Source organism: Condylostylus longicornis, unplaced genomic scaffold (assembly GCF_029603195.1).
Source record: "Condylostylus longicornis isolate FDR11 unplaced genomic scaffold, ASM2960319v2 ptg000135l, whole genome shotgun sequence".
NCBI classification, from domain to species: domain Eukaryota; kingdom Metazoa; phylum Arthropoda; class Insecta; order Diptera; family Dolichopodidae; genus Condylostylus; species Condylostylus longicornis.
Genome location: NW_026578103.1, coordinates 13,033,371 through 13,057,862, shown reverse-complemented (window position 1 = coordinate 13,057,862; position 24,492 = coordinate 13,033,371). Strand labels below are relative to the sequence as shown.

Genomic DNA, 24,492 nt, shown 5'->3' with positions numbered 1-24,492 from the left:
AAAATATAAAATTTCATTTCAAACGCATAAAACGATTTTTTGAAATTTTCAATATTTAATTATTAAGAAATTTTTTGCTGTATTTAATATTTAAAAAGAAAAATTTATTATGTTATTGAGGCTAAAATAATACACCTAATTCATTTGAGTAGATGATGCGCTCTTAAAAAATCTGTCTAAAATTGAAAAGGAATCGGTGCTTAATAATTTAAAAACACATTTACAAACAAGAACTGGTTATGGTAAAGCATCTTATTAGAAAATAGAAAATTTTGAATTCTAATAAATCATTGAAGTAATATCGTACCTGGCACCTGTGGAATAAACCATTTCCCATAAAAATTCTTCAATGTAACGCCGTTATAAAGCAGCCTTATTGCAAATTGATATTGTTGGTTAAACTGATGATTAAAATAAGTCTAAATGTATGTACATGTGTATACAAACTTGTTTTCGTTATTTTCATTTAAATTTATTATTTAATTATTATTTAATCTTTAATAAATTATAAAGTAGAGTAAAATAGATAAACTTAACCACATTTTGACACTATGTATAAACCGTGAACTTTAATTAATAACTGATGACAGAAAAACATAATACAATTAAACTAAAATTTCATCTTCTAATCCACAGATGGAGTAGTGTACCTGACTTTTGAAAGTTTACAACTTTGTTCAATAATATTGTAGCGCAATTATTATAAAATTACATTTGAATGTACTTAAATACGTAGGGAATATACATATGTACATATTTTTTGTAATTAATTGAATTTTTTTTTAATATTAAAAAAATTTTTTGAAATATACTTCTTTATTTTATAAATCAGGAATAACAATAGAGTAATTTTTATTATTGCACTTAACAAAAATATTTATACTGCTGTATATGTATGTATACGTATGAATATGCATATCAGCTGTATTAGACAAAGTCTGATGTCAAAACATGTTTACATTATCATATATACGACTTTAACCAGAAATGGGATTAAATCTTAGATTTTGTCGTAAACAGTCCCAAAAAATTAATTTGAGTCTTTTGAAAGCTTAAAAATTTATAATAAAAGACATTACAAAGTAAGAATTGGAAATAATATGTATTCAGATTGTTCAAAGTAATTATTCATTTTAGGTTAATTTTTTTTACAAAAAAAAACATATGAAAATAGCATACATATGTTTAAGGTCTTAAGGCGTGATTCACTGACTCTGACGAGCTGATGTATTTTGTATGAAAATTTGAATTTTTGACATTCTCTTTATTTTTATTAAATCAACTTCAACTTTAGTGCGGAGGTTTTTTAAAGCGTTAACCTAAATTAACCTATACTGAACTATTACATTTACATATAATTCTTGCCAAAAAAATAATAAATGAATCATAATAAAAAAAAAACGATCAGCTTTCTTTAGACGAACCAATGAACAATAAAATGAAAGTGAGAAAAAATATTTCTACTACAAATAGCTCATCTCAAAAACGGCGAACACATGAATCCAGCTTAAGCGCAAATCAAACTTACCACTTTTTAATCTAAAATAATTCTGACAAGTATTTACACATCGAATTCAAAAACATTACGCCTTTAAAAAGTAAAAACCAGAAGCCAGTTGATTACTGCGAAAATTAAAAAAAAAAATAGTTTGCGCGCCATATAGTTTTTAAAACTTTTACGGGAAATCTGATGATGAAAATCCTTTATACATCAGACTTTCATAAGAATCATATAGTTGGAGTTTGTTCTGAGTATCGAATCTCCAAGTTAAGTGATAATTATCGTAAAAAGTTCAATATTCATACAATTCGTACAAATGATTCGTGTCTATAATAAAGCTTGAACTTTTTACGATAAATGTCACTTAGTGATTCGAAGTTCAGAATAAACCCCACTGAATAATACTCAAAGTACTTTTTTATTAAGTAAAGTACGCTTTCACAATTAATTTCACATAGAGTGATAAATGTAAATTTTAATTTTTTATGCATAAATTTACATTTACATATACATCAAGTAATAATTTTTTACTCATTAAATTTTGTTTATAATGGTATGGAAAAAATTTACATAAATAGTGTGTAAAATATTGCACTACTTATGTATATTCGGAAAGTATAAGTGCGAAACGGTGGGATGAAGTGCTAGTCGGAAACGGCTAAAAAATTCAACTGTACTGCAATTCAGCGGAAAACGGTTCGCCAAATTTATAACAATAAATTTTCCTTTATTGTTTCAAAATAAAATTTACAATCACATGGAAATGATTGAGATCGGCTATTGAATGAAGAATATATGCAATGCAAGTAAAGTAAACGTCATTCACCGGCTTTTGAAATTAGTGCTGTAGAATTATTGATATATTAAACCATTGATATATTGGATATATCATCGCAAGACTATCGAGATATATGTATCGACAGTTTTGTAATATGTAAAGCTTATGGTATGAATGCCATGAACATTTACTCTGAAATACTCAAACTAAATCCTTTTCTAATCTTTTTTTGAATTCCAAACTTTTAAGTGCAATATCGTAATAGATAACCAGTACTAGATCGAAAATCGAATTACATTAACATTTAAGTTCAAATTTAATACTTAAATTACATAGAGCGAAAAATTTAAATCTTGAATTTTGGCATGACCATTATTTTGTTTTTGTTTGTTTATTTTGAAAAAGATTAAAAAGGAAAACTACTCAATGACGGCTTTACGAAATACGGAATATACATAATGAATGGGTTAAATGGGAATAAAAAAAAAAAATTTTTTTAACTAAAACGGAAAACAGATATGACCTTATGTATATAACATTACATAAATATTATTATGGAAACCATAAAATTTAATGCAGTATTATATGTGCCTGTCAAATTGTCCATTTAAAAAATTAATAATTTCTTAAGATTCTAAAAATTTAATTAACGATAGTAACATATTGACTTTAAAAACTTCGATATACTCGATATTTGAAAACTATCGATAATATCGATAATGCCATTGATAGTTCTTCAACTCTAGTTGTAAACACACGGTACGATTAATAGGGGAATTTACAAAATTTATAAGATTTTTACAAGTTTATACAAGTTTACATTATTTAATATTAGTTTGAATAAAAATTCAATATTTATTAAATAGGTTTATAAGGAGAGTAATATTGGGTTCAGATATGGAGGATATCGACTTGTCAACATTTGGTAGCGTAGTCGAATTAATGTCAGAAATAACTATAGATGAAAAAGATATGGACAAAGTTTTTCTGGAGTTTATGAGAAGTTTGCCTTACAATCAAAAAATTCTTGGTTCTTATAATCCAATACCAAATGTTATTTTATCAGAATATTTATTGGACAATATAGAACGACTTTTAGTTGTATCTGAAACAGACACAAAACTTCTACACAATAATGCATTCGAAAAATTTTATAATGAAGTTCTTAAATCGACTTTTGAAGATATGTTAAAAATTCGAGCTCCCATGCTTGATTCTGATTTTCCTCAAGGCACATTTCGGAATTCCAATTATAAATCAATTTTAAATGACATTCAAATCAAAAATATGTTAAAACTTCCAGTATTTAAATACACTGATAAGATTTTGGATGCCGTAGAAAATAATACTTTTGTATTAATCAATGGTGAAACAGGATCTGGTAAGACTACACAGATTCCTCAATTTATATTAGATCATCATATGAATCGAGGGTCATATTGTCGCATCATATGTACACAGCCACGACGAATATCAGCAATTTCAATCGCTGAACGGGTTGCTTACGAAAGAGGCGAGAATTTAGGTGAATCCGTTGGTTATCAAATTCGCTTAGAAAGTGTTCTTCCCAGACCCGCTGATTCGATCTTGTATTGCACTTCCGGTGTTTTGCTACGAATGATGATTTCAGATCCAATATTAGCAACAGTAAGCCACGTAATATTAGACGAAATACATGAACGTGACACTGAATCAGATCTTTTAATTGGATTGATACAACTCATTATTAAGTACAACAAGCAAATAAAAGTTTTAGTAATGAGTGCAACCTTCGGTTTTGAAGAATATTCAAAGAATTTTTCAAATTTTAAAATAATAAATATTGAAGGCACACTGCATCCCGTCAAAAATTTTTACTTGGAAGAAATACTAAGAGACTTAAACTTTTTTGATTTTCCGGATGCTGGGACTTATGAATCGAGAAAGCATTCCAATTTTTATAATACTCCAGAAGGAAGAGCAGAATTAACAAGAAATAAAGAATTTAAACAAATGATAAAAAGATACACAGAATCAATTGAAGGTAAATATCCATATACAGTTTTAAAAACATTGGAGAATCCGTTCACTGAAGAAATCAATCTAGACTTAATAGAACGGTTAATAGTTCATGTAGACAAAACAATGCCAGACGGCGCAATATTAATATTTTTACCATCATTTGAAAAAATTTCTAATTTGCATGAAATGTTGGAATTTACAAATAAAAATGAACATTATATTATATATACCCTTCACTCGTCAATGCCTACCGATAAGCAAAAAGGTAAGATATAAGAGATGGCTACAATTAAGTATGCACTTTTTCTTTTTATTATATTTAAAAATTAAAAAAATGTTCTATAACGCTCAATTTTTCAAATTTTGTAGGAATTTTTGATCGGCCTCCTGAAGGTAAAAGGAAGATTATACTAGCTACAAATATTGCTGAAACATCAATCACTATTGGTAACTAAATTTAAATTTTTAATCTTCTGTTTATATATCCAATTCCTTGCTTAATTATTCCTTGCTTAATTTTTCTAGATGACATAGTATATGTGATAAATGCTGGAAAAGCCAAAGTAAAATATTATGATATTAAGAATAAAATTGAAACTTTAGAAGAATATTGGATCACAAAAGCAAATGCAACTCAACGACAAGGGCGAGCTGGAAGATGTCAACCAGGTATATGCTTCAATTTATATACTAAAATTCGCGAAGAAAATTTTGAGGAGTATCCTGTTCCTACAATTCAAAGAACTAGAATGGAATCAGTGATAATGTGGTTGAAAAGTTTAAAAATTCATGATGTTAAAGCATTCTTGAATAGCTTAATATCGTCGCCTCGCAATGAAACAATAGATGACGGTATAAATTTTCTTAAACAAATTAATGCATTAGATAAAGACGAAGTAATGACTCCTCTTGGCTTACACCTTATGCAGTTACCTATAGATTCCCAAGTTGGAAAAATGCTTTTATTGTCAACTATATTTGGTTGTGTTGATCCAATTACTACTGTAGCTGCTACAATTAGCTTAAAAGAACCATTTTCTCAAAATATAAAAAAGAGAAAAGAATTTGATGATACGAAATTAGAGTTTGCTGAACATTCACGAAGTGATCATATCACTTATTCTAATGTTGTTAAAGAATTCCGAAGTGCGCTTAAAAAAAAAGAAACAGATAAATTTTGTTATGAAAATTTTGTCTCCGAATCTATAGTTATGCAAATTGAAAAAATGAAAATTCAATTATGTGAACTTTTGGCATCTACAGGTTTTATTAAGTATCCTTTTCCTAATCATTCAGAAATAAATCAATCATCTGCGGATTTGAATATTGTAAGAGCTGTAATAACAGCTGGTTTATATCCAAATATTGCCTTTTTGAGGTCAATAGCCTTTAGAAATATGAAGAATTCTTATGAAAAAAGGATTGAACATGTTTTACAAACACCAGAAGATGGAAACAACGTAAAATTTCATGTTACATCTGTAAATCGTAAACAAAGTGAATTTAATTCCAAATTCTTTGTATATTACAATAAGCATAAATCTGGTAATTATGTATATCTGCGAGAGTCGTCTATGATATCACCAATAGCAATTATTATATTTTCTGATAATGTTACCATTAAATCTGATGGTATGGAAATTTTCATTTATGTGCGAAATAACACACTCCGTTTTCCTTCAAATAAAAGAACGGTAAATGTATTGCTACAATTAAGGGAACGTTTTGAAAAAATATTAGAAAAATTAGCTATGAATCCGGCATATGAATTTACTGGCGATGATAAGAAAGTTATCGAAGCTTTAAAACTTCTTTTTATAGAAGAAAACTATTAACAATTTTAGATCTGTTATTTTAATGTTAATCTCAAAACTTTTGTTTTATAACAAAAAAGGGTTGATAGTTGTTAAAAATTTTAAATATATATGCGTTAATGGAAAAATTAGATTTAATGTTATAAACTGTTGACAATAGTTTATAGTGTACACTTTTGTAATACATATTGTGTATTTTTTTAATTAATCTACATACATATGTGCAAAATATAACTTTTTATACATATATATACACAAAAAAAATTTAAAAATTACATTTTTGTATAAGCTAAATTTAAGATATTTTCAAACAAAAAGCATAGATATGAAATATAATAAAGTATAATTATTATAAAATATTTTCGTGTTATATAAGTATTGACTGATTGCCTTAGTAAAATAAAGGGCTTAGAAGCCTGAATTTTAATCAAAATTGTGTATGATACAATAATATAAACATATGTTACAGAGCTACTAATATTTTTCTTAAAATATTGCATATGCTTGCACTTCCAGTTGCAGTTCTAGTAAATTAATTATAATATTTAATATTTCACACGTACAAGAGTATTGTAAATGAAATTAACAAAAAAAAATAAAAGAAAAAATAGTTAACAATTGGGTTTTTTTTTTCTCGTAAAATCTATAAAAAATTGTTCATAATTTATTTTACTTTTGTTGATGTAAGTGTTTAAACAAGTGTTGTGATTCCGTTAAGAAATTATTAAAATGTTTCTGTAAGTTTCCGATTTACATAAAATTTTGAATCTATTTTAATTTAAAAAATTCTTTGCAATTAATGTGTTTATATATTTAGAGCGCACATAATATGCATTTTTTTCGCATTTAATATTATTCTTGTGAAATCTCAAGTGCCATATATTGGAAATTGTCCTGAAAATATTACCACAAAATCGGATTTTCAGCCTGATAAGGTTTCATATAATATTTTTACTTTGTAATAATTGAATTAAATTGAACCAGTTTTATACAATATAACAATTAATGATATGTAATTTGTATATTTAATTTTTGATTTAAAGTATCTTGGTAAGTGGTATGAATACGCAAAATATCCGTTCATTTTTGAAGCTGGTGGAAAATGCATAACAGCCGAATACGGGAATTTGGGTAACGGCAAGATATCCGTAGTAAATACACAATATGGGATGTTGTAAGTTATTTATTTTTGACATAAAAAATTTATCAGTAATGCCATGGACATTACATCATATTATACATAATAAAAAGAATATGATGTACATATTATTAAAATTTCATGTTGGAAACAAAAATTCGATTAACTAATATTCGCTAAATCAATTCAAGTTAAAAATTTTATTACGCCTTCTTTTGAAAAAACTTTTGAACAATTATAATTTAATGTGTAAATATTTGTGCTTGACCAGTTTTTATTGACCGCATTACATACAAGATTTATTGTGGTAATACAAAATTATACCATACTGATACTTTTCATACACTACACGTGACCTCGGGTTAATCAGGTGTTAACAACTTTACATAATATTGGCCAATTTTACATTTTTAGTTATTTTAATAGCAAAAATCTACGGACGTCTTTAAAGTTTTTATATTTCAACTCACAAAATAATTAACAGAATCTGAAAATTTAAGATTTAGCTTACTTATTGAAGAAAGCTAAATAAAATACTTTAAGTTAAAAACGGAATTTCAGAATGAAAAACTCAACATATTTTAGTATATATTAAATATAAATGTTTATATAAAAACTATATAAACATTGTCGGAGCTGTCATAAGTAGAAATTGGTTAATTGTCTTGAAATTAAAAATAAATTGTTCATAGTCATTTTTAAAATTATGCAATCGTTTTGCTAAATTAAGAATATATGTAAAAAATATTGAAATTTTTTTTGAAAATTATCTAGTAAATACAAAATCCAGTTGATATTATACTGGCCATATCAGATTTATCACGTTTTTCTTTATAAATATTAGGCTCTTAAATACAAGAACTTAATAAATATTATTTTATTCTAATTGAATTTCATTGACGTAATGACGCATGCAGTATGTGCATATGTATACGTGTACAAGAAAAATATTTGCATTGTAATAGCTGCTAATGATTTTCCTAGATATATAAATATACATACAATGTACATATATACAATGTACATACTTACTGCGTATTTTTGTATATAATTTTAATAGCAATGAGTAAATAGTGGATATTATACATGTATACACACATACATTCAAATATTCACAGATGCAATTAAGAACTCTAAAGTAAAAGAGCATTAAGCTTTTTTTATTAGACATGTTAGTTTAAAATATTTAATATTCATTTAAATCTAGATAATAACTATGTTTTTTAATTAGGTAAACAAAATAACTATTGTTTACTGTAATTGTAAATAATTTTTACTTTAAAATCATTTGTATGTTCTTTTAGATTTGTTATACATTCTATTAATTTATAAAAATGGAAGTGGCGCCTATAAATTTCTCCACTTAGCACAAGAACAATAAAACGGCTTGTCTGCATTTTTGTTGTATATTATTTTGAATAGCAATTTCCTTTATAAAACATTATGAAAAATATTATTATGTCGACATTACCAGACTCTTTACAACAACCATGTAATAGTTTTTACCAATTACAAAACCTTTTGTTTTGTAGTACAAATTATAATAAACTTTAATACTCCTTTGCAATATTTTAAGACTGCAGAACTTTATTTTTTAACTTTCTGTTTTCTAATTTAACTAATGGTTTTTTTAAATTTTAAAAAGCAAAATAAACTTATATTAGAATTTTATTTTATTTACTTTATCTTTAATAGAACATTATACATATACAAAATAATAAAACGAAACTGAGCATAAAAACAAAGACAAAAAAAAATTAATTTTTTATTTTAATTAAATAAACAGTTTTAATTTGGGTACTGAATATAGTTATAATACAAATTTGTATTTAGAATTATATGTACATATATATATAATATGAAAAAAGTTATTTATGTTAATAACGTAAATAATTTCATGAATTTCTCATTATTATGATAAGATGTCATAAACAGTTTCTTTTATTCAGGTTTGGTTCGAAATCTTCCATTAGAGGAACAGCCAAAGAAGTAGCACCAGGAAAATTACTTGTAAATTTTGATTATATACCGCGTGAGTATTACATATTATAAGTATGTGAGTATTATATGTAAATAATATGTTTTAGTTATTAATTTCATAATTCGAAAAATCATAAAATATTAAGTTATATTTTATAAGCATATTATTCTTAATTCAAATGTATATTATATTTAAATTTACCAAATATTAATCACTTCTAATTAAGTTGAATTTTTAATTTAATTCAAAAGCATTTGAATAAAATTTAATTATTTCCCAATTTTAAGTTTTTTTTTTTTCTATTTATTTTAAATAGATAATACAGAAATAAAAATAATATGTATGTAATTATTTTAATTACAATTATTATAATATAAAATTAATATAATTTTTAAACTTTGTGCTATATTGTAGTGGATACATTGACTTCTTCAAATTATTGGGTATTGGATACAGATTATGAAAATTTTTCTGTTGTTTTTTCTTGTTATGATTTGTTATATTTTCATACAGGTAAAATTAAATTTATATTTTCCATAATATAAACTTATAAAGCTTATAATACATTGTAATATAATATATACATATATATATAAAAAAACTTTTAATTTTTTTTTGTTGTAGAAGTCGTTTGGATTTTAACAAGAGAACAACAACCGTCACCAGAAACTATTGAAAAAGCTAAATCAGTAATACAAGAAAAAGGTTTATCTTTAAAACCTCTAACAATCACTGATCAAACAAATTGTACATAAAAGTAAAACTATTATAATTTATGTACATATATCTGAAAAATAAATTTATAAGATTTGTATGTATGTAATCGGATCATATAATTTGTTAGCTATTGTATTATATTATGAATTCAGGTATTTGGTTCTTTTATTGTTGCTAAGAAAATTAAGAATTTTTTAATTTTTGTTGAGTTTATTTTCTTTTTTTTTTCCATATGTAGGTTGGTAATTGTTATTATAAAGATTTAATCTAATTATATTTTTTTGAATTTCTAATTGTTGTAATTAATAGTATGTGATTCTTACATTCATAGTTTCAAATATATAATATGTGTACAAACAAATAAATTAAAAATTTTTAAAATATAAATTATTTTTCGAAAATAAATTTGTACTTTTGAAAAGCAAAAAATAGAAAAAAAGTTTATTGTTTAAATATAAAAATTTTATGTATATGTTTATAAAAGAATATGATGTGATGAGTACCTAATCGATCGCATGTTGTAATGTCTAATGCCCTTTCTTTCTAATTTTATGAACGCTAGCAAGGTTTTAGTTAACGTACTTTGGAAAATGTAAATTTTACTATTAGTGGTGATTTACTTTATGCCACCCGAATCTCTAGTTTACTATTTCTCTGTATATTCGCAAAAATGTAAATTTAACCGGTAGTAAAAGTCAGATTTCTTCATGAAATTGGGTTTCTAAATATATAATAAATAAAGATAAGCTTCAAATGAAGCTTATTTTTGAAATTTTAATTTAAATTGTTCAATATTCTCTTATCAATTATCAAAAATTAAAATCGACCAGTAAAACAAAGATCCAATTACTGAAACCTGCAATATCCCAAAAGTTAATCAATCCCTGATATAGGCAAAATAAATTCATAATCTCATAACGTAATAAATTAATTTAATTACGCTTCCCTATCACAGAGAAAAGCATATCAAACGAGAACTCGACGTGATGAGAAGTGGTGTCATCAGAAAAGTACTTTATAAGTGTACATACATATACACATAAAAACATGCAAGAAATTATATCAATAAATTGAATAACACAGGTAAAAAATTATAAAAATAAATTTTTTTTACAGCTTGATTTTTTTGAATCTGTCTTCTAATTCGCTACAGTTGATCATTTAACAATACAACACAATTGGTAATCAGTTTACAACATATAGAATACATAAGTAATAAAAATTGATATTAATAGGAACAGTTTTCTAATTGGTTGCAGCTGATTATATACAGATATTTTTAAATAATGATAATGCAAATAATGTATATACTTATTTTTTAATTAATTCACTTTAACATATTAAATGTTACATATTAAATATATTTACATAACATGTTTTACATTGTTTTAAATTTTACATTTTATTTATAATCAATTTTATTTAAAATATTGTAATTTATAGAATTAAATAAAATTTTTAAAATAAAACAGTTTACATTCGTAAATTTAATTTAGGTTTAGAAAGCAAACAAAATTTTGTCGCAATGATTGTCGCAATCCCATTTCAACTCTATAAAGTATATATATATATATGTAGTATTATTTACTATTTCTTAAGAATCCCATATAAATCATAGTAGTAAATATACTGAAATAATTGAATTTCCTAACTCTACAAATCATTTTGATTTGCATGCGATATTTGAAAATTTAAAAATAATTATCATTAATTTTTTATATTTATATCTCATGTAAAACTCATCCAAATTATATTTCAGTTGTAATTATTACAGGTGACAATATGTGTTTTAATTGAAAAAAAAAATCATATTGTATAATATATTAATTATTCTAATAAATAGTATCACGCAATCAAAATAAATTTCAATTACCAAATATCATAAAAAATAATATGTGGCTGGTTAAAATAAAAAATTTTTATTAGTTACAAAAGTTGCTCTTTTCAACTTTTACGAAATTAAATTTTTCAGTATAAAACAAAAATATGTTATTTAGTTTAGCATTAATAGTTTTAATATTTAGTCTTACTGGTAAAAATGGTAAATAAATATAAAAAATGTATATAGAATTTTTAGTAAAATTTATAATTTTGCTCAACAAATCAATTAAAATTAATTGAAATAAAAAAATTCATTTTACGGATCATTAATAATTAAGTAATAAATAATTTCCATATACAAATTGTACAGCTTCTGCAACAGATGATGTAGAATTCTATTATTACAATAAACTTAATGAAAATGGATCAAAAATTTTTATAGGAAATATGGAATCCTTGAAGGAATTTGAAGCAAATCTTCCTATTAGGTATATTGAAATTTATATGTATATCATAATTTTTTTCTATTTATTAATATTCATATTCATAATGATGCAAACATTTTTCTTATATATTTAGGAAGTTTATCGCACAGTTTTGTACAAATTATAACTTATAATTCCGTTTAAATTATATGGAATGTATAGAATTTTTTTATAATTTACATTAAATTAAGATTTTTGCGACAATAAAAAATCAATTATCATTCTGTTTCACCATTTTAATTTTTTAAAGACAGTAATTTTGTATATATGTATATCTACTTCACAGTGTGTATTAAAAACAACTATAATATACGTGTACTTAAATACAAGTATGTACCGTGTACCTTTAGCAGGCGTAAAATATAACAGAATGACGTTAAAAATGCATTCATATAAGTATTTGAAGAGGGCTAAGAATTTATCATTGTAGATCAGCAATATTTAGCATAGTGGCAAATGACTTTTTGAGAAAAAAAAAAGACTACAACTATATTAGATCTACGAACTCAAGATTTTCATTAATTTGCATACAACAACTCATTCTTGATTGAAAAATGCCTTATGCATTGATTGTCTTCTCAGCCCTCCATATATATGATATATTTTTAATTTAAATGCTTTTACTATTTTAAGTGCTTGCCTACGTAACCGTTTGCCAAAGAAGTAGCATGACCATTTTTAAATTATGTTTTCTTACATTAATGACGATTCTATGTGAATTAAATTCACCTTAATTTAATTATATATATATATATATATATACTTCTAATTTATTTTAATTTTTTTTTTAGAATTATCATTCACGGTTGGCATGGTAGTCATAATTATTATCCAATAAAAATTTTACGGGATGCTTATCTTAAAAAAGGAAATATAAATGTAATTGTTGTAAATTGGAAACAAGCAATTAATATTCATTATTTTTTAGTAACAACATATTTAAAAGAAATTGGACAAAAAGTTTCTATGCTAATTAAATTTTTAAATGAAAAATTTAATATTAAATTTTCAAATTTTTATATTATTGGTTTTAGTTTAGGTGCACATATTGCTGGTTTAACTGGTAGAAATTTATTACCAAATAAAATTGATACAATTTATGCTTTAGATCCAGCTAGATTTTTATTAGATAATAATGATTTCATAAAATTAAATGATGCCCAATATATTGAAGTAATTCATACTAGTGCTAGAATAATAGGTGCTGGAATACGTGAAAAAATTGGTAACTCTGATTTTTATCCTAATTACGGAAAAATACAACCGCACTGTCAAAAAGTACTTAATATGATTACATGTGATCATATTGCTTCTGTTTTATATTTAGCTGAATCGATAAATTCTAATATTGGTTTCTATGGTACAGAATGTGAGAAAATACAAAAATTAATATATAAAGTAGAGTGTGAATGTATTAATGATGATTGTAAAAAATTTAGAATGGGTGGTGAACCATCTTTAAAAAATAATAAAAATAATGGAACTTTTTATTTGGAAACTAATGAATATTTTCCTTTCGCAAAAGGTTAATAATTTTGTATAAAAAATTTATTAAATTTATAATATATACTTTTGTAAATATTCACATAATTCAAATTCATAACTTTTTACGCACTAATAATCTGTAATTTTATGTATTTTTTTTAAATAAATTTTAAAGAAATCTTTAACTAAAAAAGAGCAACAATTTGACTCACATGCGTACATATATGTGTGCGTAATTTCAAAATTTTACATAACTTTTTTTGGTTTATAATATCAAAAACCAAATACATATAACAAGATTATATTTTTGCTAGTGTCTCATATTAAAATACTCAAAAGCTTAAATTAAAATAATTTTGTTATCCTTGAAGTATGCAAGCAATATTATGTAACCGCTTGTAAATGTCATTAGAAATTTTATTAATTGCATACCCTGCGTTTACTACCATTTAACGCTTACATTTAAAAGCAGATTTGTGTGGATATTTATTACTAAGAAGAGTAAGAGCTTCTTCAAGAGGTGATAATATGAGAGGTGATCCACAATTTATTTTTATCATTTTGTTTACGAGAATGATTAATAACATCCTAAAGCGTTAGTTAGGGAAACATTGAACTGTAAGTATAAATTACTGAGAAAAGAAAACTTAATTTAAAATAATTAAAATTTTACGGCGTTTTATAAAATCTAATAATTAAAATAAAAACTCTAGCCAATCTATTATTATGTACACATTGGTGGTGTTGATAAAAGCTTCAAAATTATTCCTCATTATGTAAACTATAATGTCTTTGGTTCAACAAAGAAAATCTAACAAAAATTGAAAACTGATATTTTGCCTATACATTATTGAATACACAACTTTGTTTTAAGCTGAATGACACTCAAGCTTAATAAAGCGCCATCTATTGTTTTTTTTAAATTACTAAATTTTTTATAAAAATATTTGTTAAAAAATTTATAGTGGTATTTAAAGCTTTTTTTAGCAGAATTTCTTTTTTCCTTGCTTTTAAATAGCAACTGTTGAAAATAAGATACTTAGACCCATTTCTCACTTAGACCCTATGTAAGTTTGTTTACTTTATTATAAAAAAAAATATGTTGAAAGTCTTTTGAAAGAAAGTAATTATATAACTTTGATTTTGATTAATTTTTTATAGGCTTCTTAAATTCAGCAAATATAGAATGATATAACAGTTTCCTTCTTCTTCAGTAAAATACATATAAGCTAGCTAGCAGTCAACAATAATTAAAACTAACACTATAAAAACATAATAAAATAAATAAATGTTTTATTTTGCTAGAACAATATTTTTTTACAATTTCCGCCCTATTCAAAGCTATTGCTTAGAGGTTTGTCTTCTTCTACCGCAGCATACTTTACAAAAACAAAAGGGCTGTTAAAATTAACCGTTATGTGAAATCCGTTTTATCCAAATTATTGATATCGTTTTTATTCTAAACGTTAGGTTGTAGGATTTTGAAATTGTAATAGCTCTTAGATAATAAATCAATAAGTGAACTTTGTTGGAAGAAAATTTTTTTCCACCACTACTCCCTATCTCAAGTTATTGCCTCTCGAAATTTGTTAAATTTGAATTTTTGGTACCTTAAATTTCCGAAACTGCGCAAGCTTTTCTAAATTTTTTAAAAATGTAGAAAGTTTACGGTAAATGTCACGCATTATTATTTTCATTTATTGAAGGGAAAAGTGCTCATTATAATCCATTGGTTTGACCCACATTTATTTTTATTAGAAGTCTGGAAATTTATGGGAAATTTGAATTGTTTAAGACAAGTGAACATCTTGTAGGAATCGAATTTTTTTTAGGATAAATACACCTATACTTACCCTAGAAAAGTAAAAATTTTTTCAAAGGTGACGATACCCGGTTACACTTTGTTAATTCAGTACTATTCAATACTATTGCAATTATTCATTGTAATTGTGGACAAAATAAAATATTTCGCTTCCGATAGAAAATATTCTAAATATATGTATAACATTTGTATTCAGAATGATTCAATTTAAATGAATGATTTGATTTCGCTTATGATTTGCCGATCTTAGGCCTCTTTTAACATTTTAAGAAAATTTTAAAAATTGGGAAAAATCATTAAATATAATAAAAAAATTTAGAAAATATTTCAAGGTTATTGTTTTTTTCTGTTTGTATAAGTATGCCGTATCATGTATTGAATATTTAATTAAATATTATTGTGAACGAAATGATTCGTGATTAGATTAGTAAAATGCATAAAACGAAAATGAAGATTTTTATACTTTTGGCACTTGTGTTTTCGTATATACTGCAGACATTTTAAATAAAATTTATGCTTGCATATATTTGCACAATTAAAAATATAAATCAGTTTAGTAGCCTAATTTTCTTATCTAGATATTATGGAATTTAACATATATATATATACATATATATATATATATATATGTATATATATATTACACATATGTTATATTATATATGTATGAAATGTAACAGGCCAATTTTTGAAAATTTATTTGATTAAAAATATTATCAAGATGTATAACAAATCTTAATAAAAAAAAATATTTCAAAAGTATAACAATATTGTAAATTTAATTTAAAATAAAATTAAACTAGAAATTAAAAATATACATAAACCTATATTAAACAACTCTTTCCAATTTTGGGCTGTTTTCAGGCTTTGTAATATAAAAAAAAAATCAGTTGATGTCTAAAATAAATTGAGGCATTGAAAACAAAAACATTTTTGAACACACGATCTCAAAATAGCTATATAGAATTCCATACATCAAATTTGTATTTCCTTAATTCACCTTATTAATTCAGCGAAAAAGATCCTCTGTAGGAAGGTGTTTTATAGTGAATTTCTAATACAACATGTAGTTATTTTCTAATAATTGTGCCTTTTACACTAATAATATTAACTCAATGGAAATTTTTTCATACAACTGTAGAACAGATGGATGATGTAATCAAAGGAACGAATCAATGGCAGAAAATTTTTCTTCTCGGACTGAACTCGAACCAATGACCTACTGCCTTGTAGCCGGACGCTCCACCAAATGAGCTACAGAGGTATGAAGAAATTGCCGATGAATTGTTCTTCATATTGCTTTCTTCACGTTGCTTTATTCTTCTATTTGAAACACACAATCATAAGAACATATATAAGGTATTGTGACTATTACACTAATATACTGAATTATTAATACAACCTGGAGTTGTTTTTATTTAATAAAGGTGTTTTTTCTATTATAAACAGATAATAATTTAAATGTTTTCAAACTATCGTTTTTTTATAACTTACATCTTAGTGTAACGGTCTATTTGTCTGTCCGCTCGTCCGTCCGCATGATAACTCAAAAACGATGAACCATAACCCAACAAAATTTTCAGAAATTGTTTCATTACGATTAAGAACGGCTGCTTTTGTATTGGGACCAATTCAACTATCCAAATCAAAACAGTTGATTTGGGTAACTATTATACAAGTCAACAAGATTTTTTAAATTTTCAAATTTTTTAAAAACTAATATATATAGCCAACTTCAAGAAATTGGAAAGTTATTGGCTCTGATAAAATATAATTGCCATATAAGCTATAAAACTGCAAATATATTAACAAATTTTCTGTACGGAAATGCATAGAAAAAATTAGTAGGTATTAATTTTTGAAATTTTTGTAAGCAGAGAAAAAGAAAATGAGAATAAAATCAATTGTTTCAGGTGCCGATGAAATTATTACGTATAACAATAATTGAAATCTTTAATATGAGTCACAAGTCACAAAGTATTATTAATTTTTTTTTTTTCATTATAAGAGGTCAATACACTTTTCTATAGTATAACATTTTTAAAAGTCATACGTGGTCTAAAATTTAATTTGCTTTCGGTCATATACCTGCACTTTATACGACATTATGCTTCAATTAATGTTATCAAAATAAAAGTATGTACATATATATATATATTAAACATATAAACAAAAAATTAGAAAAAGATTTAAACTTATGTTGAATGCATACTTAATAAAATTCAAATTTCTGCATTGTATAATTGGGGTTTTCTCTAAGGTTTTTTCTAACTATACAAGTGTATAACATTTATTTGCATGTCATAAAAATTTTGTCATTTATATTTACATTCAACACTTTGTATCGCCTTCAAAAATTCGTATAAGTATGTACGTATGTATTAAATATATTCTGCGTAAATTTTATATAACAAAATTACTTGTTAGTTAAAAATTTTTGTTTTGTTATTTTTAATGTAAAATATTATGATTATTAATTAAAACACGTCTTATACGCCCTATTATGATTTATTGTAAAGACTGTGAACTTTTATTAACCAAAAACTGAAAAAAAAAGGTTGTAAAGGGCATTTTATTTTTAGAATATCGCGGAAATTTTAGAAATTCTTAGAAATTCATAATTGAGGGGAAAAATAAACCAGAGTACATTATTGTCCAATGAGACTTTATTTTTACACGAACGTACTAAAAATATTTTTCTATATAATTCATAGATGGCATTTTTTTTTATTATTTTCATTTTTGAACAATAATCTTTTGCATAATATCTCTGAAATACGTGTTCCAAATATCGATGGTTATATTGTGGACATTGGATGTGTAAAAATAATTAAAATACTAAATACTATGAATTATTTTAAGTAAATATATTTTAATCCATATATTATTATAGTTGTATGTATATATACAAAATAAACTAAATAGTTAACATACAAATGAAGAGAATCATAAACTGTAAGAATTATGTATAATAAAATAAATGAAAAAAAAAGGTTATGTTGTATGTAAGTTAAAAATATTATGTTATACATATTCAATTTATTTTTCCACTATTGGTTAAAATATTAATATAAATAGGCTTACATATTTTAAGTAAGTCATATTCAGTTCAAATACTTGATTAAGTAAACATTTTCAATATTCTTAGATATTTACAAAAAATTTATAAAAATGTTCAAATACGTAAGTTCTTCTATATATTGTACATACAAACATATACAGTTAATTAATTTTTATAATTATATCTAATGTATAAATTTATTTCGGAAATTATAATATTATATTATTAAAATTATTTAGTGTATTGTTGTTATTGCTGTAATTGCATCAACCTTTGCAAAACCACAAATTTTAGCTACTAGTAGCCAAGTTGTACATCGTAGTTTTCATGGTGTTGCTGCACCATATGTTGCAGCCCGTTATGTTGCAGCCCCATATGTTGCTGCTGCCGCTCCATATGTAGCTGCTGCGGCTGCTCCTGCTCGTATTGTTGCTTCAGCTCCAATTGTTGCTGCTTCAGCTCCTGTTGTTGCCGCTCCCGCTCCAGTTGTTGCCGCTCCAGCTCCAGTTGTTGCTGCACCAGCTCCTGTTGCCCGTTACGCTGTAGCACCAGCAATAGGTACTCAATTTGCATATTCAAGCCCATATGTAAATGCCGCATCATATGTATTTTGAACTGTGATATCATTTTAATTCAAATAAATATAATTCGATAAAATTAAATATTTTTTGAAAAATACAAACAAGTTGTTATGTATATGTGTATTTTTAGATTTAAACCAAAACAGCATAGAATTTATACATTTTTTTTGTTTTATTTTATTGAGGGAATTTTTCTCAAAATTTTTTATAAAATTTCAAAATAAAATGTAAAGTATTTTGTATACATATTGATAAATCAGTATTTTATTAATTAAATAATAAAAGTTTAGATTGCCATAATCTCATGAAAGAAAAGATCAAGATCACAGCATTTTGTATTTTGTCTAAGTTATGTAAGTTTTCTTGTTATGTACTTTCCATATCCGTTATTAGACCTACCATATATAAAATATTGAACCATAATAAGACTATTTTTGGAAAATATATATTTTTAGGTCTTTTTAGTAACTCTCACTATGGTAAACATGGTCATGGGAAATGATGCATTTTACATAGATCATTATCTTGTTTATTTTTAGTAGGGATGCGGAATAACGAATTTGTTGTTGTTATTACAATTTTTCAATAATTTCTATTATATTAATAATAAATTATTAAAAATTATTGTTAATGTTTACTCAGAATTTTAAAGAAACTCATAGTTGGAACGATCGTTAGAGCATATTAAAAGGGTCGGTATTCTATGTCAAATTCGAACCGAAAAATAATATTGCATGCTTTTAATCATAGAATATTTTCAATTATTCGGATACTCAGATAATACTTGAAATGTTGAGTTGATTTTACATCAATGTTTCATACCATCAAACATTACAGGACCAAACCAAATGTTTGAATCGTTTTGATCTGTCAAAATTTGTATTATTAAGAGAAATTTTAATAAAATTTTTATTCGTGGTAAAACTACAAAAATTCAACGCTTTTATTTTATAATTTTAATTCGTTTACGACAAATATTTTAAATTAATTGAATGAATAGTATGTAATTATTTAATGTATGAAAATAATGTAATTCATTTAAATAATTTGAATTGTTAAAAATCGCTTTGTACAACTTTTAGAGGTTAAAAAAATTTCTCTAAGTTAAATTACCCGTTGTCAACAGTAAGTTTTTGTAAACTTATGTAGTACGTGCCTCCGTTTCATTTCTCAATATGTAAAGAAATATTGTATATGTAGCTGTATCTTATGAAATTTATGTAATTAAATTAGGAAGATAGGATATCTTTGAGGTCCAAATGTAATTATATACACCGTGTTTTCTCAATTTTATTAAAAGGTAAAAGGTACAACAAAGTAATCTAATAAAAAAATATACAGGAGGGTTAAAAAATCTTGGATTATACTTAATTTGTTGCAAAGAAAGCTTATTTCCGTATTTGAAAAAGCTTAATCTTAAATTTCTCGTGTAGCCACGATATTTCTAAAAAATTTTGAAAATATTTGGTAATGAAATGAAAATAATGCAAATGTCTTTCAATTTGATGATTAAAAAATTTTGTTTTAAAGTAGTGTTCAGTTAATTTTTTAATGTTTCGACCTCAGGTTCTCGCCTGATAGACATACATATTATTTCTTTGCGTTTTTTGCAATATTATGTACCATATCAAAATGAAGGCCAGAATACAAAGCTCTCCAGTTCTTTAGAAAATTATTAAGTTACTGAGTTGTAATTATTAGTAAATGAGGATTAAAGGAAAATTTATTGGAAATTTTTTTAAAAATATTAATTTTGCTTTTAAATATTTTGAAATTTATAAGAAACTAAAAAAATCTTCAAAATCGCTGATACAAGAGGAATTCCATGTGAATAAAAACGTAAAAATTAACCCGGTTTTTAGAAATTCAAACTTTGGTACCTAACAGATAGAGAAGAAGCCCAAAAGGCAAATTCCTGCGAGAGTGCTGTTAGTTTACGGACACTCTATATAGAAACAATGTATTTGATACTAGTAATGAACCGAAAGTAAATTCAATTAAAATTTTCAAATATTTTTAAGAAACATTGCATTAACCAGCCTTAGGATTGTTTTTAGTTAAATTTCAAATTTTCAAATAAAATTTTTACGAAACTCATAAAAAAATTTTAATGAAATATTAGATTTATCCGAGTACTAAATATTCTAATTAAACATTACTATTTTCAATTAATTGAGTCTAAAATAAATTTTTAACACCTAAGTTAACATTATTTATAGAAATAATTATAATAGAACAGAGATTTTAGTTTTTTAAAAATTTTATTTTAAAATAAACAATTTATATTAAAAGAATTTATTACACAAAAATTGCACAGTCCCATTAGTGCCAAAAATTTTCTTTTTTTGTAAATTTACAAATAGAATGTTATCACAGTTTTAGAAGAAATATGGTGAAGAAGCTGCATATCTCAATGGAGCTGATGCTGCAACATAAGGATTAGCTGTATAAGGATAAGAAAATGGAGCAATGGCAGCAGGTGCAGTAGCATAAGCTGCTGGAGCAACGGCAGCAGGTGCAGCAGCATAAGCTGCTGGAGCAGCAAATCGAGCAAAAGGTGCTGCTACTCCTGCTGTAAACGGTGCAGCAAATGGTACTCCCGCAACATATCTTGCATATGGATGAGCATACGATCCGGCGTATGCTGTTGGTACTGGAGCAACAAGTGGTGCTGGTGCAGCAGCTGCTACTACCGGTGCATGAAAACTACGAGCTACAAGTTGACTACTTGCTGCAGCTACTACCGGAGCCACTAATGGAGCAGGAGCGACAGCTGGTCCAACAACTGGAGCAACACCCAAAACAGCCGGTTTAGCTGATACACTTAAAATGGCAGCCAATAGAAAAGCACACTATAAATATAAAATTTAATACAGGTAAACTTAAATTAATCCTTTCGTTAAGAAATATCCTTTTATTATAGCTTACATATTTGAACATTTTTAAAAAAAAAATTATTTTAAATAATGAATATTAAAAAAAAGTAATTTAAATGTTGCTTGAAGAGCTCTTTCAATTGAATATGATTTATTAGTAAGCAAACTGCCTTTTTATATTCAAACTTCTGCATCGAATTTTAATTTTCAAAAAAAAATATTTTACATGGTGTTATTTACAAGAAAACATTTAAATCGTCTATCCATAATGCATTTTGTAACAAATCCATCACTAACACGGTGGAAGAAAGAAGCCAAAAAAAAAAATTAAAAATAAAAAGATAACACAAAAATAACGTGCTCCAACTAAGGATTGCATTGAGTACGCGGCCCTGATTATTAATTTTTATTGAAATTTACTGTTCAAATTAAATAAATATTAGCAAATAATAAGTAAAACTATCTTTGCAACTTTAAATTTTGCTTCTTTTTCATTTTACCTTGGCATGTATGCACAAACAATATACTTACATACCTATATACATATATATAACGTACATTATAATATAATTACTCGCATTGCACTGTTAGTCAAGCTATCACCATTATAATTCGCAAAATAAAAAATTGTCGTGTAAATATGTTTAATAAGCAAGAAGGAAATTCATATGTAAATATTATTAATTAAAATTAAATGGATATGTGCCTGTTTAAATAATTTAAGGTGTCTGCAATAATTATTGGAATCACAAAATTTTTTTTTTTGGAACTATGCCGATCTGATTGAATTACAAAAGAAGGCACTTAGTTATGAGAATTCCTAATAGGTTTCATTATATAAAGGGAATGAAGAGATATACATTCATATGTAAGTACATACAATAGCACTCACATACATATTTGGTTATTTTTTCTGATAGAAAAGAAAAATTACGCATAAAATATTGTTTTCTGGGTCATTTATCGATCAATTTAATTAGATAAATTAGTGATTTTTCATTCACATTGAAAAAATCCTTTCGATACTCTGGAAGTTCTCGTATAAGATTTGTTGTATGATTCAGGTATGTCGGAAGAAAAGAAACTGGACGTTCTCTCTTGTACCTCAAGCGTTTTACCACTTACATACATGTGCCGCGCTTTGTAATACATGTTGCAACACACGCATCAGTGTTAAGGCTGTATTATCAATGCACCCTTCAGATAATGTCAAAAAGGGATATAAAACAGTTTCCAAAATATCTGCGTGGCAACTTGTATAGTAATTAGGTCCAATCTCCAAGTTTTTGGAACTATAGGCAACTAATTTTAGAAGAAATTCCAAATACTATTTTCTAAAGACTGTTTAAAATTTCATTGAAGAATGGTGGATTGGATTACGACTCTTTTTTAACTCTTAGAGACTCTGCAGAAAAAGGTGGAGCGTAAGCAAACAAATTTTTCGAAAATCATTACTTGTTATTGGCAATTAATTTCAAAATAGAAATTTCTAATTGTAATTGATTTTTTCCAGATAGTTGTAAAATATAAATTACACTAAAATAAAAGCTTCTTTAAAATAATATTATAATAATGTCTACTTACATATATCGGTCTCTATCACAATATATTCCTCAAATTTTCTAATTCTTTCGCTTCTAGCGATTCTAACGCAGTACGCGAGCAATTTCGCCGAGGAAATAAAGAATGTGCTGACAATGGTACTGATAGTAGCACAGAGAATGGCACTGACGATGGCACTTTTGTTGGCACTGGAGTTGGTGGTGGGACTATTGAAGACGTGATCATGCGGCTACAAGTCCGCTGTCGTTATATGGTCTACAAATATACAAAACAATTTATTTGATTTCCAAGTATTCAATTAATAGAAAACCAATGAATGCGTTGGAGTATTTCTTAAATGTTAGGCGAATTTACCCAAATCGTCAGAATAAGTGGAGTTTCCTTGACAGCATCCATTGCCATTACATCGTTTCATGCTCATTTAGCAATTTGTTCACGAATAAATGGATCCTTCCATCGTTTCTATTTCAATTTTTCTGCCCATACCAAAATTTATCTTTAAATCGCTTCACCAGCCCAATGTGGTTCCACGCATTAGATTTCCTTCACCTTTCTCCACATTAGATTTCCGTACTACTAGCAGTATTTTGATTAGTAAACTAAAAATATACATATATTAAATATGTAAAATACAATTTAACATGTAGGTGAAGAAATACATTGTACATATACATTATATGTATCAGCTTGGAATTCATTCATGGTTAGTTCTGAAAGAGAAATATGATTAGGAGAATTAAAAGGAGAATTATTTGGGAGTAAATTCAAATAAAGTTTTAACTGGGGCTATGGTTACTTTGCTTAGGTACTTAATTATTTTACATATGTACATAAAAAACGTTTCAAAGTAAAGCAAGCAAAGTATTAT

The 24,492-nt window shown here is 25.5% G+C and overlaps 5 protein-coding genes across 5 annotated transcripts; 4 read left to right on the top strand and 1 right to left on the bottom strand.

Moving 5' to 3' along the window:
- Positions 1 to 3,038: 3,038 nt before the first annotated feature.
- Positions 3,039 to 6,658, top strand: LOC129615041 (ATP-dependent DNA/RNA helicase DHX36-like). The gene is made up of 3 exons (XM_055530091.1): positions 3,039 to 4,545; positions 4,650 to 4,727; positions 4,806 to 6,658. The coding sequence occupies exons 1-3, from the start codon at positions 3,177 to 3,179 to the stop codon at positions 6,113 to 6,115; spliced, it is 2,757 nt and encodes a 918-aa protein (XP_055386066.1). The 5' UTR covers positions 3,039 to 3,176; the 3' UTR covers positions 6,116 to 6,658.
- Positions 6,659 to 6,738: 80 nt separating this feature from the next.
- LOC129615042 (apolipoprotein D-like) lies at positions 6,739 to 10,351 on the top strand. Its single transcript, XM_055530092.1, has 6 exons — positions 6,739 to 6,831; positions 6,912 to 7,029; positions 7,138 to 7,268; positions 9,182 to 9,264; positions 9,628 to 9,726; positions 9,838 to 10,351. The coding sequence occupies exons 1-6, from the start codon at positions 6,824 to 6,826 to the stop codon at positions 9,966 to 9,968; spliced, it is 570 nt and encodes a 189-aa protein (XP_055386067.1). The 5' UTR covers positions 6,739 to 6,823; the 3' UTR covers positions 9,969 to 10,351.
- A 1,557-nt stretch (positions 10,352 to 11,908) lies between these two features.
- Positions 11,909 to 14,911, top strand: LOC129615195 (phospholipase A1-like). The gene is made up of 5 exons (XM_055530293.1): positions 11,909 to 11,971; positions 12,122 to 12,239; positions 13,028 to 13,156; positions 13,271 to 13,662; positions 14,883 to 14,911. Exons 1-5 carry the CDS (start codon positions 11,917 to 11,919, stop codon positions 14,909 to 14,911), a joined length of 723 nt encoding a protein of 240 aa, XP_055386268.1. The 5' UTR covers positions 11,909 to 11,916.
- A 3,766-nt stretch (positions 14,912 to 18,677) lies between these two features.
- On the top strand, positions 18,678 to 19,218 carry LOC129615194 (cuticle protein 16.5-like). Its single transcript, XM_055530292.1, has 2 exons — positions 18,678 to 18,726; positions 18,844 to 19,218. Exons 1-2 carry the CDS (start codon positions 18,715 to 18,717, stop codon positions 19,216 to 19,218), a joined length of 387 nt encoding a protein of 128 aa, XP_055386267.1. The 5' UTR covers positions 18,678 to 18,714.
- A 2,345-nt stretch (positions 19,219 to 21,563) lies between these two features.
- LOC129615193 (cuticle protein 16.5-like) lies at positions 21,564 to 22,125 on the bottom strand. Its single transcript, XM_055530291.1, has 2 exons — positions 22,114 to 22,125; positions 21,564 to 22,037 (listed from the first exon to the last, which is right to left on the bottom strand). Exons 1-2 carry the CDS (start codon positions 22,123 to 22,125, stop codon positions 21,564 to 21,566), a joined length of 486 nt encoding a protein of 161 aa, XP_055386266.1.
- Between the last annotated feature and the right edge of the window lie 2,367 nt (positions 22,126 to 24,492).

Coding starts and splice junctions, on each gene's coding strand:
- LOC129615041 (XM_055530091.1), top strand. CDS start 3,177: ATGGAGGATATCGACTTGTCAACATTTGGTAGCGTAGTCGAATTAATG. Junction 4,546..4,649: donor GCCTACCGATAAGCAAAAAG/GTAAGATATAAG, acceptor CAAATTTTGTAG/GAATTTTTGATCGGCCTCCT. Junction 4,728..4,805: donor TGAAACATCAATCACTATTG/GTAACTAAATTT, acceptor TAATTTTTCTAG/ATGACATAGTATATGTGATA.
- LOC129615042 (XM_055530092.1), top strand. Junction 7,030..7,137: donor CGGATTTTCAGCCTGATAAG/GTTTCATATAAT, acceptor TTTGATTTAAAG/TATCTTGGTAAGTGGTATGA. Junction 7,269..9,181: donor AATACACAATATGGGATGTT/GTAAGTTATTTA, acceptor TCTTTTATTCAG/GTTTGGTTCGAAATCTTCCA.
- LOC129615195 (XM_055530293.1), top strand. CDS start 11,917: ATGTTATTTAGTTTAGCATTAATAGTTTTAATATTTAGTCTTACTGGT. Junction 12,240..13,027: donor GAAGCAAATCTTCCTATTAG/GTATATTGAAAT, acceptor TTTTTTTTTTAG/AATTATCATTCACGGTTGGC. Junction 13,157..13,270: donor CAAGCAATTAATATTCATTA/TTTTTTAGTAAC, acceptor TATTGGTTTTAG/TTTAGGTGCACATATTGCTG.